At 41.5% G+C, this 17,858-nt stretch overlaps 1 protein-coding gene across 1 annotated transcript in view; it reads left to right on the top strand.

The window, feature by feature from the left end:
• The window catches only part of szt2 (SZT2 subunit of KICSTOR complex), an 89,340-nt gene that overhangs the window by 48,731 nt on the left and 22,751 nt on the right, over positions 1-17,858 (top strand). Inside the window, exons 54-63 of the mRNA XM_041039684.1 lie at positions 870-1,036; positions 2,134-2,231; positions 3,244-3,376; positions 4,561-4,691; positions 6,587-6,634; positions 8,592-8,713; positions 10,524-10,709; positions 14,322-14,577; positions 14,700-14,779; positions 16,261-16,386. Of these exons, the coding sequence (XP_040895618.1) occupies positions 870-1,036; positions 2,134-2,231; positions 3,244-3,376; positions 4,561-4,691; positions 6,587-6,634; positions 8,592-8,713; positions 10,524-10,709; positions 14,322-14,577; positions 14,700-14,779; positions 16,261-16,386 (1,347 nt within the window). The remainder of the gene's footprint in view (positions 1-869; positions 1,037-2,133; positions 2,232-3,243; positions 3,377-4,560; positions 4,692-6,586; positions 6,635-8,591; positions 8,714-10,523; positions 10,710-14,321; positions 14,578-14,699; positions 14,780-16,260; positions 16,387-17,858) is intronic.

The following is a 17,858-nucleotide window of genomic DNA, read 5'->3' as shown; positions in this document are numbered from 1 at the left end:
GTGGGTTAAATATAGTTGTAATGTTAGATTTTTTAGTTAGGTATAAGGGGTCAGGTATTGCTTTGAATTGTTTGCCTCATATCTTTAACGTATCTTTTTTCAGTGTCCATATTATCAGTGAAGGTAGATTGAATAAAAGAAACATCTCTTTGTATAATACACTACAGTTCAACAGCATCACAAACTACATCCTCCAAACCTTCAGAAAGGAGGATTTATTACTGTTGTATTAGAATGTGTTCTAAGTAGTTTTAGTTCAGTGTACCTAATAAACTGAGTGAAATCTTACCAGTATACGTTATTATGCAGATGATACCCTGCTGTATAGGTCTTGTAGATCCACAGGGAGTTGACAGTCTTAGATTCAGAGCTAACACTCTGCAACTCAAGGTACTTAAAGGTAAAATTCTTGTCACAGGTCATGGAAATGCTGATTCATTAATTAGGCCACCTGAATCATTAGCCTATAACATTTCCACACACTGCTGAAATTCAGATAACAACCTTAGCCAAGACTAGCATATTGAAACAGTGATTATTCATGCATTCATCACAACCCACTTGAACCACTTTAACGCTCTGTCTGAATAATAAACACACACACACACACACACACACACACACGCTCCAGCTTGTGCAGATTTTTGTTCTTCCTTTTTGAAGAATTCACTGGCACCCTGTGAGTTTTAGATTATCTTGATTAACTTAGAATTACTCATTTTTTAGGCACACGTGGATCCATCTGCTGGTTACATTTTCGACCTTATTAGTTCATATAAACTAGTGAACCACCTGAGATCCTCAGATGGAGCCTTGTTGGCTGTACCTGCTTTTCTGAGTGCTGAACATGTTCTTTTCCATCCTTGCAGAGTAAGCCAGACTCGTCTGAGCTTGGGAGCCCAAAGACAACTGACGATATAGTGCAAGAAAAAGGGGAGGAGGGCCGAGCGGCTCGCCGAAGACACAAGACAGAGACCATAAAGCAGCAGTGGAGCCAGGAGAAGGCTGTTGCTGTGGAGCTGGAGCAGGCTCAGAGGTGGGGTATAACTCAAACACTGTTTCACATACATCACTGCATTGAATTCTTACTTACTCTTATCTTGCTCCTAAGCTTTGACCGAAATCACAAAAAGATCATCCCTTCTCCAATTAGGAGTCACGTGTTAGGAGTCACGAAAAAAGTTTTCGGACACCCCATGCACCCCACTCTTAAGTTTCCAAGTGCAATTTGTTTTTGCACAGTTAAAGTACTACAATACTAAACCAATCCTAAAATCAGCCATTAAAAACTTAAAATTGATCAGCTCCATAAAAATACTTAAGAAATTTTGAGTATTGTGGTACCACTGACCCACTAATGTCACCATCCTTTTTATTGAATACAATTTTTGTTAGGGTGCTTTGTGTCTATATAAAACCAGCACATTTGAAAGTTCTTAAGATCAAAAATGGCTAAAACAAGGAACTTAACACAAGAAACACCCCTTAAGATAAAGATTCTCAACCAGGAAGGGTGCGGCTGCCGCCAGATAGCCAGAAAGTGCAGGTGCAGTCCTTCAGTAGTTGGATACACACTGCAGAAATATAAACAAACAAACAGCTCGGAAGACAAACCAAGATCTTAGTTTTGCTATTTTTTTTCTTGATAACAATAAACAAAAGAAATCATTTGTTTTGTTTGTCTGTCTGATACAGCCACACCTTGTGAAATACAAAAAAGATTTTTCTGCAAATATTTCATATTTGAGATTGTGTAAAATTTTAAGGGTGTCCGAAAACTTTTTTCCACCACTGTAAGTGTTTTCACATTTCATAATAATGTTCTTGAGCACAGAAATGGCTCTGTAACTGCTAGATGTGTAAGTAGATGTAGTAGACTAAGAGAATTTTGCTAACATGCTAGCCCCATCAAAATTTTTATAGGGATGTGTATATTGTGTTCGCAGCTTCTTTTTAGCCTCTTTAAGCTAAAAATGGCTAAAACACAGTAGCAAATAAGCTATTTCATCATATCATTTTTCCATGGTGGATTCGTATGGTATGGTTTGGTACGTTCAGTCAGTCAAGGAGATACAAAACACATGGCCTAGCTTGTGTCCTGTAATACAGTGTGGATGTTTTGTGGCTGTGTAGGAGGCAGGTGTCTCATTTGGAGGAGGGAGATGTGGGCACTCTACACCCCGTCTACCAGCTTACCTGCCAGCCATGGATCACTTTCATGGCTAAACTTGGTAAGTGTTATTTTAGGGGCTTAAATAAGGGTAAACTTATTACAAACTCAACTTTGTAAAGTGATGCTCACAAATAAATCTTAGGTTTGTAGTTCAAGCTAAAATACATAAAATAAATTTGTATGAGAAATTCAAGTTTGTACATGTGTAGAAAAGATTTGGTGTGGGGAAAAAATGATTTGAGTGGGGAAGGTCACACAAAGAATCTGTGAACATCTGTCAGCAGATATATAGCAGAAAACTGTGTGTAAAACTCAGCGCTAAAAATTCCCACAATCTTTGATGCTGAAGTTGCAAATAATAATCTTTACACCTGAAACTGATTGGTGCATGACAGTCAAATCATAAAGCAGAATCAAATTGGCTAATCAGAGAGCAGGACTGAAATGTCTAGTAGATTTTCAAGATGGACGACAGCACGGACTCTTCTGTAGCCCAGGTCACCGTCGTCCATCTTGAAAATCCGCTACACCTTTCAGGACCTGTGGCGGAGATGAAGGTTACAGAACCATTTGCCCTCTCATTGGACAGTTTGACACTGCTTTGTGCTTGGACTGTTCCTGTCCAATCAGATTCAGTTGTGACAGACAGGGTTAAGACAAGTCATATTTCTAACTTCAGCTTAACACACAGTGTGGGAACTTTGAGCGCTGAGTTTTAGAAGCAGGCTTCAGGTTTGTTCACAAAATCACTTCCTTTGCTTTTCACAATGTCTTTGTCATTTGTTCACAGATTAACTTCACAGTCTCTCTCTTTTTTTTTTTTTTTTAAATATGAATCCTTTCTACAAATGCAAAACCTTTCTACCCATGTACAAACTTGATTTTATCATGCTGATTTATTTTACAAAGTTAACAAGTTAACAAAGGCTAAACTACAAACTTAATAATTTTTTTTTTTAATCTATTTTAGAATTATACCCTCAAATGAGAGGTTTTATATTCTGTGAGCTGACTTACCTCTCCCTCTGTATCTCTGTTTGTCCCCCTCTGATGGGGCTGCTGGTGAACAGGCTGCCCCTCCATTCAGCAGTGCACAGCTGAAGTTGCTTCACACTTCCTGCTGCCCTCCATCTTAGCAGAGATCGTCAGCCTGGTCAGTTCTCTGGCCAGTGATACAACCGTGAAGGCGTTTGAAAGGACGAGGTGAGGGTGTTTTGGTTTTTTTTGTTTTGTTTGTTTTGCTGGGTATAAAACGATTGATCCAAACTGTCATGATTACATTTTGTATTGTGAAAAGGAAACTGTGAAAGTGACACTGCCACATACTGTTGTGATATTTACTTTATTATGTTCATAGGTCTAGCAGTCAGTGGTCTGGCATAGTCACATGACTTTATCTGATCTTTTAACTGCTCTCACTGCTCACATACTGATGTTCCAGCTGTTGATGGTAGTTTCAGCTATCTCAGGTGCTTGAGCTGAAATGTGGATTATTTTTCTAGTTTCCAGCTCAAATGACATTTCAACTGCTGATAATTCAACTTACCTCAAACTGTCATCAGTCGCTTGCTCACCTCTTAGTAACCAAGTTACTTACATTTTGTTATAGTGGTGTCTTGTTAATCATGGCTTAAGAAAAGCAAGTTGAAAGATAGCCTTTGAGTTTCTTTACTTCACTATGTCTTTAGCAACAAGGAGGAAACATATAGTAGTGTTGGACCTTCACTGCTGACTTATCTTTAAATGTAGAAACATTCACCATTTACTTTACTTCCAAATAATAATAATAATAATAATAATAATAAATGATAAATATTTTATTGTCACTATACATGTCCTAGTACCACAAAATTAGATGGTTAGACGGTTTAGTTATTCTACCTCTAACTACATCACTTACATACCTAATTCTAAACACTACCTTATGTCTTACCTAACTCATCCCTTCACTTTTGTCTTACTAAAGGAGGAAATTGTCCATGAGTGTCTTTATGGTGCTGCATGCTTACCCTGGGTGTTTACCTCTTCCTCCAAACACTCCATCTGCGTGTCTTTTAGGGCCCTTGCTGCAGCCTTGGTTGCTATGGGAGCAGAGCAGCTGTACCCTCACAGCCAGGCTAGAGTGAACTAGAGTGAAACAGTGAACTACAGCAGCACATGAATGACGCTATGTGTAGACGCTTTATAAATAAGAGAATATAGACTAAATGACTTCCAACAATGCTGGAGTGCTCACATGGTGGGAAGCCAGTGAGGGATGTTGTGCAATAATATCTCACACCAGTTCTGTGTTACAGCTGTGTTATATTTACATCACAACCAGGGTTTTCTCCATCTCTTAAACCTTTTTTTGTTTTGTTTTGTTTTGTTTTTGTTTTGTTTTTTAGCTGCCCCACATCTGGAGATGTATTTGTTCCGTTCTCTCTCGCCCAGAACTTCAGCCAGCCTCCAGACGCTACGAGGAGCTTCATTCTCATTGGCCGAAATTTCCACCAGTGGCATTGCAGCACAGAACAAGGTAAGGCCTGAAGCCGGGGTCTCTCATCCACAGTGGTCACCTACTGCTTCTGCACCGCTAACAAACTGCATACAAAATGAATGATTATCAATCCATAATGCAACATGATCATCTGTAGTCAGATTGTGTTTGAAACTCCTGCTTATGACACGCTTCTGTTTACTTCTTTTAGTCCAGAGAGTCAGCTGCATGTAGAGGTCCTAAGAGGCATCTACAAGTACTAACATTCAAAGGCAGCTGCAACAACAAATGAGTTTGAACTTTGACATGCAAAAATGTTATGTTTTTGCACACCATGGAAATTTATGAATAGATTCTCATGAAATTTAATGAGCTAAACTGAACTAACCAGCCAGGTGGTGGAAATATTCTTTTCTTGTAAATGGCCTTTTGATAGTAGGAACGGTAATAAGAGCATTTTCTCCTCAACGCAGAAACACAGGAGTTTCCTGGACAGTGTAAGGAGGACAAAATAACTGCAGCCAAAATAAATTTCCAGAGTTAGAAAATCCCATTTGACAGAATTATAAACCTCTGTCAGTGGTGGAAGAAGAGCTCACATCTTTCACTTCAGTTAAAGAAGCAACACCACAGTGTAAAACTAATAGGAATAAGCAACAAATCTTATTAAATAAAATGAGTTTTAAGAAAAAAAAAGTGTGGTGCAGACTTATCTGAGCTGACAGGAAGGGGGAGGCCTGTCCATATTGGAGCTAAAACAGAAAATGCATGGTCTTCCTTTGTTTGGAGCTTGGACAGTGGGACATTTAAGACATTTAATTACTCTTGGTGCAGAGTATAGTGTAATACATTCCTATAAGAGGGGGCCATGTCATACAGTGACCCTGAATGTGATGAGGAGGATCTTAAACTGAGCTCTGCAGTGCACAGGAAGCCAGTGTAAATGGAGCAGAAAGGGGCTAATATGCTCTCTTCATTTAGTGCTTGTCAGAGGCCTGGCTGCTACGTTCTGAACCTACTGGAGTCCTGAAATTTCAGACTCACTTGAACAAGAAAATAAGCAGTTACAGTAATCCAGGCATGGAGGATTTGCTCTCTGATGTTCTAAACCCAGGCTGCAGTGACTTTAGCCATAATTCTCAGCTGCAAATAACAAGACGGAAGCAATTTCTTAGTGTGATGGTCAAAAGTCAGCTTTTGATCATTATATTGCAGCTTGTAAAAGCGATGCTAATTTTAACTGCTTTATGTACTGCTGAGTATCTTTAATACATCATCATTTACTAGTAGATTTTTTAATAGGAAAACTAGTAAATAAAACTGTAAGATACCTTCAGTTAGTTGAAAAATACAATACTGCCCCCCAAAATGTACTAAAGTTGCATTTACATTTAAAATGTTTTAATTAGATGTTTGTTACAGTGCTTTCTGGGACTTCTGGTAGTTCTCTCCTGGTCCACTCCACTCCAGTTAAATGTTGTTTTACTGTAGATGTGGGAAAGGCCTCAACTTGTAACCTAACATTATCTATGCAACAAATAAACAGCAACCTCTTTGTTTTAGTCACTACTATGAAGAGAATGGAAATAGTGGCTTTGAATATAACAGAATTAAATACTCCCCCCAAAAAATTAGTGTATGACAGTGTGAAAAGGCTTGAATCAACTTCTTCGAACAGCATGTGGCTAACACCTGTTTCCACCTCGTGCATAGAGTAGACAAAGACGTCCAAGCATGAGTGTTTCGTGTCGAAGCTTTCAACACGCTCTTCTCGCTGCTGGCCCTTCTGATTCTGTGTTTCTCTGTCCATCCAAGCAGCTGCCTAACACTCCTTTGTCATTTTGCAAGTGTCTGCTTACATCAGTTTGTGTCGAGCTGTGTGTCTCACTGTCCATGCCGCCTTGCTGTTTTGTGCCATCTCTGTCTGCCTACAGAAGACAGTTCAGATGAGGAAAACACCCCAGTGCTAAATAGGTTCACACGTAAGTTTGCCTTTCAGCTTGACACATTGATGCTGATGGGATGTTTTAAAGTGATGTTTGTTTTTATATTCATTTATTTAATTTTACAGAGACATAGTGCTTAATATATATTTTTGATTTTTTTTTTTTTTTTTTTTTTAATTTAACATACTATGTGTATAGGTATGCAAAGACATGGGGCCCTGTTTTTGTGAATCAAAGCGCGAGGCACAAAGTGTGGTCAGATGAGTGAAAGAGAGGTCTACATGGGTACACTCCAACCAACCAAGTTTGCGAAATCTTTGGAGTGACCTGGTTTTCTGCTCATGAAGTGGGATCTGATCCTCGTCTAAGTCTCAAGTATAGACAAACAAACACAAACTGCCAGTGCTGGTGGAAAATGTAAGTGAACCCTTGGAACTGGTCGAATCTCCTTTGGCAGCAATAACCTGAAGTTCATCCATTAGCTGTGGATCAGAGCAGCAGAGCATTCAGGAGGAATTTTGGACCATTATTGCTACAGAACTGCTTCAGCTCAGACATGTTCTTCGTGTCTGCTGTGATAACCTGTCTGAGCTCATTCCATATCATCTCTATTGGGTTATGGTTTGGTTCTGACTGGACCACTCCACAAGGTGGATTTTCTTTGTTTGAAGTCATTCTGTAGTAGATTTACTGCGATACTTAGAGTCCTTGTCCTGCTGCATCACCAAACTTCTGCTGAGCTTCAGCTGGTGACAGTCACTCTGACATTATCCTTTAAGAGACCTTGATAAACTTCGAGCCGTTCAGGTCCAAAGGCAGCAAAGCCCCAAATCATAATGCTCCCTCCACAGTACTTCACCTCTGTCATGATGCTTCTGTGTTGGTATGCAGTATCCCTTTTGCACCATACATAGTGCTGCATGTTCTTCCCAAACAACCTGAGTTTCATCAGTCCAGAAAGCATGGACTGTCTTTAGCCAACTTCAGATGCACAGCTTCCTCCATGGTCTCCTACCAAGGGCACCATGCACTATGATTTGCATATGGTCGTATGGTAAACTCATGAACAGAGGTGTTAACCAGCTCCAATGATTCCTTTAAGCCTGTAGCTGTTACTCTGGACTTCTTTTTCACCTCATTGAACATTCTGCTTTGTGCCTTTGTGGCCATATGTGTGCTTGCCCTGCTACTTCACCAAACCTGTCACAGGAAGACCTCTGGGTGCCCCTTTGCTGGTACAGAGCTGCACTTTGTGCTTCACACCTGCATGAAAACAGAGCCCGATGACTTTCTTTCAAAGACAAAAGGAAGATAAAATAGATTAACACTGACAACATAATTATTAACAAAGGTATTTAAATTACAGTGCAGTTTTAGTGCAGTTCTAGTGCTGTTATAAATAAGCCAAAAGTCAATGGAAAAAAATCCCTTTTTTCACCTTTAGTTTAAAGAGTTGAAACACTGAAATACTATACGAACCTATCTCTGGCAATGACGTTACCTCATCATGCTGTCTTTCCTTCCTGCTTAGACACAATGTCCCCCACACAGAGACAGATCTGAATAACTGGAATGTAGAATAAACACGCGTCCATTTCCTTCTCATGTTCAGCAATTTTTTTCTCCCACAAATGTCTGGAATTAAAGGCCAGCATTACTATTTCCTCTGACAGGTGAACCTCTCACTGTCTCTCAGCCAAACGTCAGAAACCTCTCAGGGGAATCCTCATGTAATTCAGTTCATTTGGCCCCAAGTCTCCCATAGTCCCATTGAGCAGATCCCCCCATAAATGTGCAAATGATAATTAGTTACATGTAAAAAGTTGATCAGTGCTGTCCATTGACGGGACTCGTACAGTTTGGTGAGGAACAGATGAAGGACTGTCCTGACAGTCAGTAGGGAGTCTGTGTTAAAGGATTTGCCACAGCGTGCTATCTGGCCCTGATTCGTATTTCTTTGGTGTTTCATTGAGTTTCTCTCTCTTATGCACAGCTCATAAGGGCTTCCAGCGCTTTGAGGCTCTGGAGCAGAGTGATTGGTTCAGTCCGAGCCAGGCCGGGGCTGGACTGGCTCCCCGCCAGAGGTTCCTTTTCATCAGCATCCTGGATAAAAAGGTGACTTAGCATATGGAGGCTTCTGTATTGTGAATATCCCTCAGGTCAAGTAGCGAATAAGAGACTTGATTACAGTGAACTACGGTTGTATTAAATGCAGTAATTCTTTATGGATCAGTTGTTAAATGGGAACCGTCTCCACCCTCTGACCACTTGTCTTAACTGAAGCTGGAGAGAGATGCAGTCATAATGTTTTACTACAGGAATGTGACGCCTATACTGCTCTGGTGTTTATACGCCTCAACTTTGGCTATACTGTTAGGTGCACTGTACAGCCTTAGCTTTATACACTCACCTAGCTCTTTATTAGGAACACCTATACACCTGCTTGTTCATGTTGTTATCTAATCAGGCAATCATGTGGCAGCAGTGCAACTCATTACATCCTGTAGACACAGCTCAGGAGCTTCAGTTAAAGTGAGGAATGATGGGAAATGACCTCAAGGACTCTGACTGTGATATGATTGTTGGTGCCAGATGGGCAAAAAACAAAAAGCAACCAGTGAGCAGCAGCTCTGAGGACTGAAGCCCCTTGTTGATGAGAGAGGTCAGAGGTTGACCTCTCTCATCAGAGAGGGAGACTGGTTGGAGCTGACAGAAAGGCTACAGTAACTTAGATAACCACTCTGTACAACTGTGCTGAACAGAGAAGCTTCTCAAAATGAACAACACGTCCAACCATGAGGAGGATAGACTACAACAGCAGAGACCATGTCAGGTTCCAGTCCTGTCAGCCAAGGACAGAGACCTGAAGCTGCAGTGGACACAGGTTCACCAACACTGGACAGATGAAGACTGGAAAAATATAGCCTGGTCTGATGGATCTGGATTTCTGCTGAGGCTGCAGATGGTAGGGTCAGAGTTTGGCATCAACAGCATGAACCCATGCCTTGTGTCAACAGTCCTGGCTGGTGGTGGTGGTGTGACATTTACTTCTTCTAATGGCTACTTCCAGTAGGATAATGATCTAAACCAGTTTTTTATAGGTTTGACACAGCTACCACCAACAGCAGCTCTATTACCAAGCCACTGCCCCATCTTTCACTCACCAGTTGCAGCCAGCAGGCCCCAACACCTTCTCCCCCTCACTCACCTAATGACTCTCACGCACCTTCCAGCAGTACAGCCACATTAAGCTTTACTGCTGATCAGGTGAGGAGAGAGAGAGGCTTCATCCCGGAAAAGCACCTGGACCGGATGGCATAAGCCCTCGGGTACTGAAGGCATGTGGGAGCCAATTGTGTGGAGTCCTGCAACACCTGTTCAACATGAGCTTGTACCACCAGAAAGTCCTGGAGCTATGGAAAACATCATGCCTGGTCCCAGTTCCAAAGAAAGGACTGCAGGTCCATAGCTCTGACCTGATAATGAAGGTCATGGAGAGCTGTGGTAGAACAGGAGATTGGCAGCTTGAATGATGTGATGAATCATGTCAACATGGAGCAGAATCAGAGGAAGGTTTCCAACATCTTGTGGAATCAATGAGAGGAAAGGGAGGAAGTACCCAGTATTGGTATGGCGTTCCAAATGAAGTTCTTGCTGTGTGTAATATGCAGAGGCTTTACAGTGCACTTACAGTTTGTACGTTTCACTCTCACTTTCACTTAAACCTTGTCATTGTTGGAGTGAAGCAAGGAATTGCTTTAGTTTTTCATTTTACATAGTTTATTTCTGCTCAGTGTGCTACAATGGATAAAATTAATGGATAAAAAACAGTATAAAACATGAATTTTAATTTCAAGCATGTTCTGAGTAATTTTGTTATTTTTAATTTAAGTTTTATGTCATACTACAACCATCATTTCTTTAGGTGACCCTGTACAGCTATAACTGGTCTGTGGACCTGGGCACGTCTCTGAACCAGGAGCTGGTCCGCCTTGTTAAGTGGCAGAACGCGAGGGCTCACGTCGTCCATTGCCTGCTCAACCAGAAGATGGGCCTCTTCCATCACCACTGCTTCTCTGATGCACCCATCCACGAAATGGACTCCAAGCAGGTAGAGACACTGACACAGTTCCTTAATGTGGAGCATTACCAGCAAGTCAGCAGCAGAACAGGATGGAAAGTGTCATTGCATTAGCAGCATTTTGTAACTCTGATTCACTGGTCAAATATTAGTGCTGCTTTTAACACACAAGTGATTTTTATAAGTCAGAAAATGATCTAACTGCATCCGTGATACTACAAAATGTGATTTGTCTGGAGTCACACAAACTGAAAAGACAACCAGTGTAGAGCCCTTCTCTTTAGATGGACGTACAGCAGTGTGGAAATGTTTGAGGCGCTAAAATTTAAATGCGGATCCTTTCAGCGATAATACAATTGACAATTTTTATTTAAAAAAACAGTGAATAAATAAATCAGATCAGTCTTTTTTGTGACCCGCTTTTGCCTTTGAAACTGCAACTGTTTTTTAAGGTACTCTGCAGGTAGGTTGTTCCAGCATCTTGAAGAATTTGCCTCAGTTCTTCTGTGGATTGAAGCCGTCTCAGTGTCCTCTGTTTGCATGTTTGGGAATTTGGGGCCAGTCACAGGGCTCCATGATGTTTCATGATATTATGGATGGACAAGAATCTAAATGAAAGTGCCTAAAAGCTTTGAGCAGTACTGTATTTTCTGTCTAATACTGAAATGATTAAATAACACTAGGTGGTGAGTTATTACTAACCCCTCCTGCTGTTGCTGCAGAGGTAAACAGACAACCATTTCTTCATCCATATAAGACTTAATTAACACTGAATCAGTTCCAGGTGTGGAAATGAAATGTTCCAAAAAATGTTTCAATCAACATCCATTGTAAATGCTGGCAGGCAGAGGCTGTCACTAAATTCCATCCTGTGTTCCTGTCACCTGCATTACCCATTACTTAGGATGGTTTTCTGTTTCAAGTAACAAATCTGCTGCACCTACTATATTAAATATGGAGCTGTTGATCAATAAGTTGATCAATATGCAACTGGTGGCAGCACAAACCAAAAAAATATACATGTGTATATGTATATACGTGTGTGTGTGTGTGTGCATGCGTGCATGCATGCGTGTGTAAATATATATATATATATAAATCTCTCACTCATGTGACTTCTATTGTTCTTTATGTATTTTCTTAAGTCGTCCTGATCACACCCCGGAAATACAGCCCTGTCACATCGATGGCCTTGTTTTTCAAAATGAAACATTTAACTACCTCAAAGCAATTTTAGCCCTTGTCAGTTTCAATTTATCCTGCGGGATTATTTATGATCAGCTCTGGCATAGAGAAGTCTGGATGAGGAAGTTTTCACACTCTATAGTTTTTTTTTTTCAAAGTGTGCTGCCAGTTGCAAAACTGTTTGCTAAGCACATTTAACATCCCGTCTTCCTTCACACTCCTACTCTTGCTCTCCTCCACCCTAACATCATGAGTCAGCTGTCAAAATCCACCTCAGTGTTCCTGCTGAGGAAGAGAGGACAGTGGTGCAGAGAGACTCCGTCTCTAGCTTTGAGTCCAGTGATTTTCATTTCCATATGTGGGGATAGGGACAACACATGAGTAACAATTTTATTTTCTCCATGACCATTAACATCCATGGGAAGTATAAGACCACTTATCTCAGTAATAGGCCCCCACTGTTTCTAAAAATCCATTAAAACCAGCCGGCAGCGACGCACCGCTTCTTTACCCGAGATAAATGCATCCTTTTAAATAGCACATCAGCTTAGATTTGTAATCTATAATATGATTTTAGATTGTCACAATCATTGCAGTTCTACAAAGACTTGCCTTGTTATGTCACAGTTGTATGTGGCAATACAACTGTGCAGATTTTTTTCACACTGTTGAATTTAACTTGTAGTAACTTTAAGTTGTGATTGAAAAAACTGAACCTTAAATGCAATAATTAGATCAGTAATAATGTTGTTAGGGAAGCAGGGACTGAGCCTAAGGTGTCGCCTTACCATTAGCATTAGCTATGATCTGCCTCCAGTATGTATTGTCACATACAGTAACATGGTGAATGTTAGACCATGATGGATTTAAAGCAGAGTGTAAAACAAATATGTTGCGATGGGATCACACCCACACCGACAGCCACCAACATGTTGATGTTCCTACCCATGAATCCTCAGTAGTCATTACCACATTATTACATGAGTGATCAGAACTTGTGGGTGATAGACAGGCAAACAGGCATATAAACACCTACCAGTATTCAAAACCAGCTCTCTGGTAGTTCCTGCTACAGTAAGTGTCTCCAGGACCACATTTTGCCATGATGACACACACACACAGACTCACATGGTTCTGAAGTTGTGTTTAATCAAATAGTGACACAGAAAACCTTTGTTGAGCTTGTTTTCCAGCACAGGAATAACATCCAGAATGTGTGGAATGAACGGTGGGGGGGCCAGCAGCGCATTTTTTTGCTCTAGGGGCTCCCCCTCAGCAGGTCAGTCCAGTCATGGTGATGTTGCCATAAAGCATGCACTGACTTTAAATGAAAAAAGATTAAACAAATAAAAAAGAGAAAAATGTCACACACAGTGTCTTGTTATGTATGCAAAGAAAGAGCAAATGCCCTTTTAGCCTGCGAACCCCCCCCCCCTTCCCCCCGCCGATGGCCAATTACAAAACAAGCTCACAAGAATAGAAAGAACCAAACTTTTCCTTTTCCCTCCAATGGCCCTGCTCTTCATCACTGCATTACTAATGAGCGCGGACAGAAGGCAGAGTCAGAGCAGCAGAAAATTTGCCTGAACAGAGCTTCATCTGTCATGGTCCTGATGAGAAGCAGAGGGAGCACCAGTGCACAGTTTGACCCTCCAGCCTGTGGGCACGGAGCAGCCCAGCTCTGCCCCACACTGGGGCATCTGGGCCCTGAGCTGCTCCACTGAACAAACTCGCCCAAAAGTTCCTCTCAACAGCAACCAGGGCACACAAACTCTCCTTGAAATTTAAGTATCCAGTGATAATATCAATCAGCACTAAAGAACAGTGCAGTTAATATACAATGTGTAGTGTGATCAGAAAACTTTTGACTTCCCTACCTATACCAGTGCTACCATACTTCCATTTGACCACCTTTGTCCTGTGGTCATTGCCACAGGTCATGGCAGTGGCTCAACTGGGGATCTGTAGCATCCGAGTGTTAAAGCTGACCATGCAGAGACTAATGCTTTAACCACCTGAGGCTGAATAGACACAGTGCATACACTTCTTCACATTCTGTTATTTTTCAGCCTTGTTCTAAAATCATTAGAAATTCATTGGAAGTGAGAACAGAATCTCAGACATTCAGTTTAGAATTTAATTGATCTTTAAATAAGGTTGCAGCATGACAAGAAAACCTGAAGGGGTTTGTATTTGTTTTACTTTCTGAATGCACTGTACAGAAATCTGAGTTGATCCCTGAAGTGTTCAATGGAATGAGGAGGCTGAGTCATTGATGTAATTAAAAACATGAACATTCCTCAAAATGTCCTTGATAATCTTTTCAGGGAACAGTCGTATCTAAAAGTAGAGCTGGCCATTCTTTTTCCTGTCTTCTGTTGTCCCTTTGTCCCAGCATTTATTATCAACTCATTTAATTTGTGTCGTTCTTTCTTGCTTGCCATCTGTCTTTTCCAGGACACTAACCCGTTCCTCAGTCCCTCCATGGAACCCGATGCATTGCTACGTAGCGCAGTTCCTCCTCTGCCCAGCAAAGAGCAGGGCAGGCTGGGCAGCTCTGGCCGAAGCCTCGCTCCTCTCCACTTCCCCTCAGAGCTGCTTCCCTTCGATGAGGCTCTGAGGGACATCTGCACCATCCGACCCTTGATGGAGGGGGACGTGGTGGCCCGACATGGTGGCCAGCTCTTGGATATCAAAGCTGCTGAGCGCAGAGGTTAATCCTGCCACTACTGCAACTGCTTCTCATGCCAATGATAATGATAATAATCATTTTTGTCCAATGAGCCCATCAAACTTAACAGTGGAGAGATAATGACTTTGACTTTGTGCCGACAGAACTGGAGAAGCAAATGAAGATAGAGAACCTGTTTGTGACTTGGCAGCAGAGATCAGCACAGTCCAACATGCCCATTTCAGTAAGTCATAACCAAAATGTTTGTGATTAACTAATTCCCTTAAGGGATCAATAAAGTATACAAAGTTTATCTATCTATCTAAATACAGTATTGTAATAGTTGAAGGATATGTTCCCACTGCAGGGTAAAGTGGACACAATCTGATATTTTTCCCTCATATACACTGTTTTTTGTTTTTGTTTTTTTTTTTTTAAATATCAGCATCAACAGATCAGATTGCATTGTCTGACATTATGATTTGTGATGCGTGGTTCAAACTTCTAATCTGAGGCAAGCAGCCTCAGTCTGAACAGTTGTTTCACTTCAGTCTATCATGATTCATTCAAGTACTTTATCTTAACTGTTTGCTTATTTGAAAACATAAAAAAGAAATTGCTGAAACAGGGTACAGACGAACGTGGCTGCATCACCAACACAGCTGAACTCAAAAGTCTCGCTGTTCTTGAACCTTTTCAATTATAGTCACGAAACCCACAGTCTCCTCTGAAAGGTAACTCTCTGGATTTTAGAATTAAAAACGTCAAAATTTCGTGTTATGCTTTACACAGAATCATAAGGCTCTGCATGTGCTTTCATACAAAGTGTAGTTTGTCAAGGTTGTATGACGATTTAGCCAGGTGAACCCCTGTACTTGCTGTACGTGACAGCATATATATGTGGCCATAAAGCGCAGGCTCACTCACAGTTATGTACTCATGCAGGAGCATCAGTGATGTTGAAATCCGGTGTGGTGTTGTACTTTTGCTCATGGGTTAGTTCAGAAAGGTGAGAAGTTTAAAATTAACACATTAAACCATTAAAAACATCATTTGAGCAATCTGACAACAAATTGGATCTGACCAGGAAGTTAGGCTTGAGTATTAAATTTCTGCAGAGTGAAAGTGGCTAATGGGACCTGACAAAACCTGGGGGACCGGTGCCTCTCACCACTCTGTGGTTTTGAGGAGCTACAATTACAGTTCACTCCTCAGGGAAATCATTTAGTATCGCTGTGTTTCAAAGTGGGGAATATCTGGGCTAATTAAAAAGGTTTCTGTCTGCCACAGTGACATCTCAAGAGAGGTTACGTGGTGGCATTAAATTTATGAATGTGATATTTCAACGGGCACCCACACAGCACACAGCACTCTTAACTCAAGCACATCCCAAGAAGAGGCCTGCAGCCTGACCCGGGTCCAGTAGGGCCCACCACCATTTCCAGTGGCATTTGATTTTTTTTTTTTTTTTTTTTAACATGCCAGTGGATGAACTAAATTACTATTAGATGTGATGTGACCGTATCATAGTCAGGTTTGGATCTGAATGTCAAGCCCCTGTTCTTACAATATTAAATTTAGTGTCCATCTGCTGAATCTTTGATTCTGAAGCTGCCTGTGAACACTGTGCAGTCCGATCATGATCCGATCACTTCTTCAAAGTTTATCCTCTACAGTATTATCATCTTATCCTATGGTGACAATAACCAATGGGTGTGTCAACAGGGGACAGACTTGGAGACCCTGAAGCAGTCGTCCAGGCTTGTCCACTACTGTGCCACCCCTCTCCTTTTTGACCCCATCTTCCGCAAACAGATCCAAGAGGAACAGATTGTTCAACCTCCGGTGAAGGTATTTTTGGCATTTGACTTTAAGGAAAGTTACAGAAAGTTTAGGTTGTGTCCTGATTGACTGGTGCCTAGAGATGTGATAGTGATTTTATGAGTCAATACTCACTCAAGAGTACACATTAACATACAACATTCATTGATATTAGCATCTTCTGTGTTGTGATATCAGGTCATGATAGGGGGTTCTTGGGTAAAAATGTAGGCATCTGTCCAGCCATCCATTTTTTGCTGCCCTTCAAGGTTCAGGTTGTGGTGGCAGCACTGTAGCCCAGATGTCTCTCTCTCCTGCCAAGTCCATAGATTAGTGTTAGAATGTAAATTTACGGGCAAATCTAGAGCTTTGCTTTTATTCTCAGCTCCAAATTCACCATAACAGTCTACACACTGCTACTGTTGCCACACCCGTCCAGCGGTCAGAATATACAGCCTCCTTCACTTAGGGTACTTTGAAAATGCCTTACAAACTGAAGGGGGCAATCCACTGTTTTCCAGTAGAAAACTTGAAAGTGCTGACCCTCATCCAGTCTCCTTCAAACTCGCAGCCTGAGGCAGTAAAATAACCACAACCAGTAAAAAGAAGAGTCCTGAGGTCTCTCCATGAAAATCCCAAACAAACAAAACTGGTGACGAGGCACAGTCTTTTCCCAATTTCAAGAACCACAGTGAATGTACTTGAAATTACTGCTGAGCTCCTCTGTAAACACTGGATGGCTAGCAGCAGCCCCGCTACCCTGTTTTGCTGGTTTGTCAATATACCAGCCCAATCAGACTGTGTGCAAACCTCTGTGTCCCCCACCTGTATCCTTGCAAGGCTAAGGAGCTGAATCACCACAGAACTGAATTAACACTTCTCAGTTTCCTCAGTGTGATACTCTAATGATGGAGCTTTTGCCCTCTTTTTTATAAGACATATGTATATATGTTGGGGCCAGAGCAGCCATGGGGCCATGTGCATCTTGGGGCAAGCATTGCACAGTGACCTGTGCAAAGGAGATTGACAGGTCCTCCCATTCACTGGTGCTTGCACCATGGATGACACGTTACTCAGGTTTAGGCCTTCCTTAGTTTAGTTTCCACTGCTTGACTACGTCCCCAGTTGAGGTTAGCAGTCGTCCTTCCCCACTTAGGGGAGCTTGAGTAAAGCCTGGACTCCGTATCCCCAGTTATCCATCAGATCATCTGCTAGAACCTCCTTAAACTTATAACTTGAATACTTCCTCCACCACTGGTACTTACCAGCAAGTACCAGTGACCTCCGGCTCTCAGCAGTGAGGACTTTGACCACAACCCATATGTATTCCAGGACACTACCAAGACACTCCAAGAGATCTGGATACTCAAAGATAATAGGCGACTTTCTTGTTCTGTGGGGAAAGCTCCAACATAGCGGGGTCAAAGACCCTTACATACACTGCTGCCCCACACAGTGCTTCCTGGGTCATGGGGACATGCTTTCAACTTGCAAAGAGAGGA

Source organism: Toxotes jaculatrix, chromosome 6 (genome assembly GCF_017976425.1).
Source record: "Toxotes jaculatrix isolate fToxJac2 chromosome 6, fToxJac2.pri, whole genome shotgun sequence".
NCBI classification, from domain to species: Eukaryota; Metazoa; Chordata; class Actinopteri; family Toxotidae; genus Toxotes; species Toxotes jaculatrix.
This window is presented reverse-complemented; position numbering and strand designations above follow the sequence as displayed.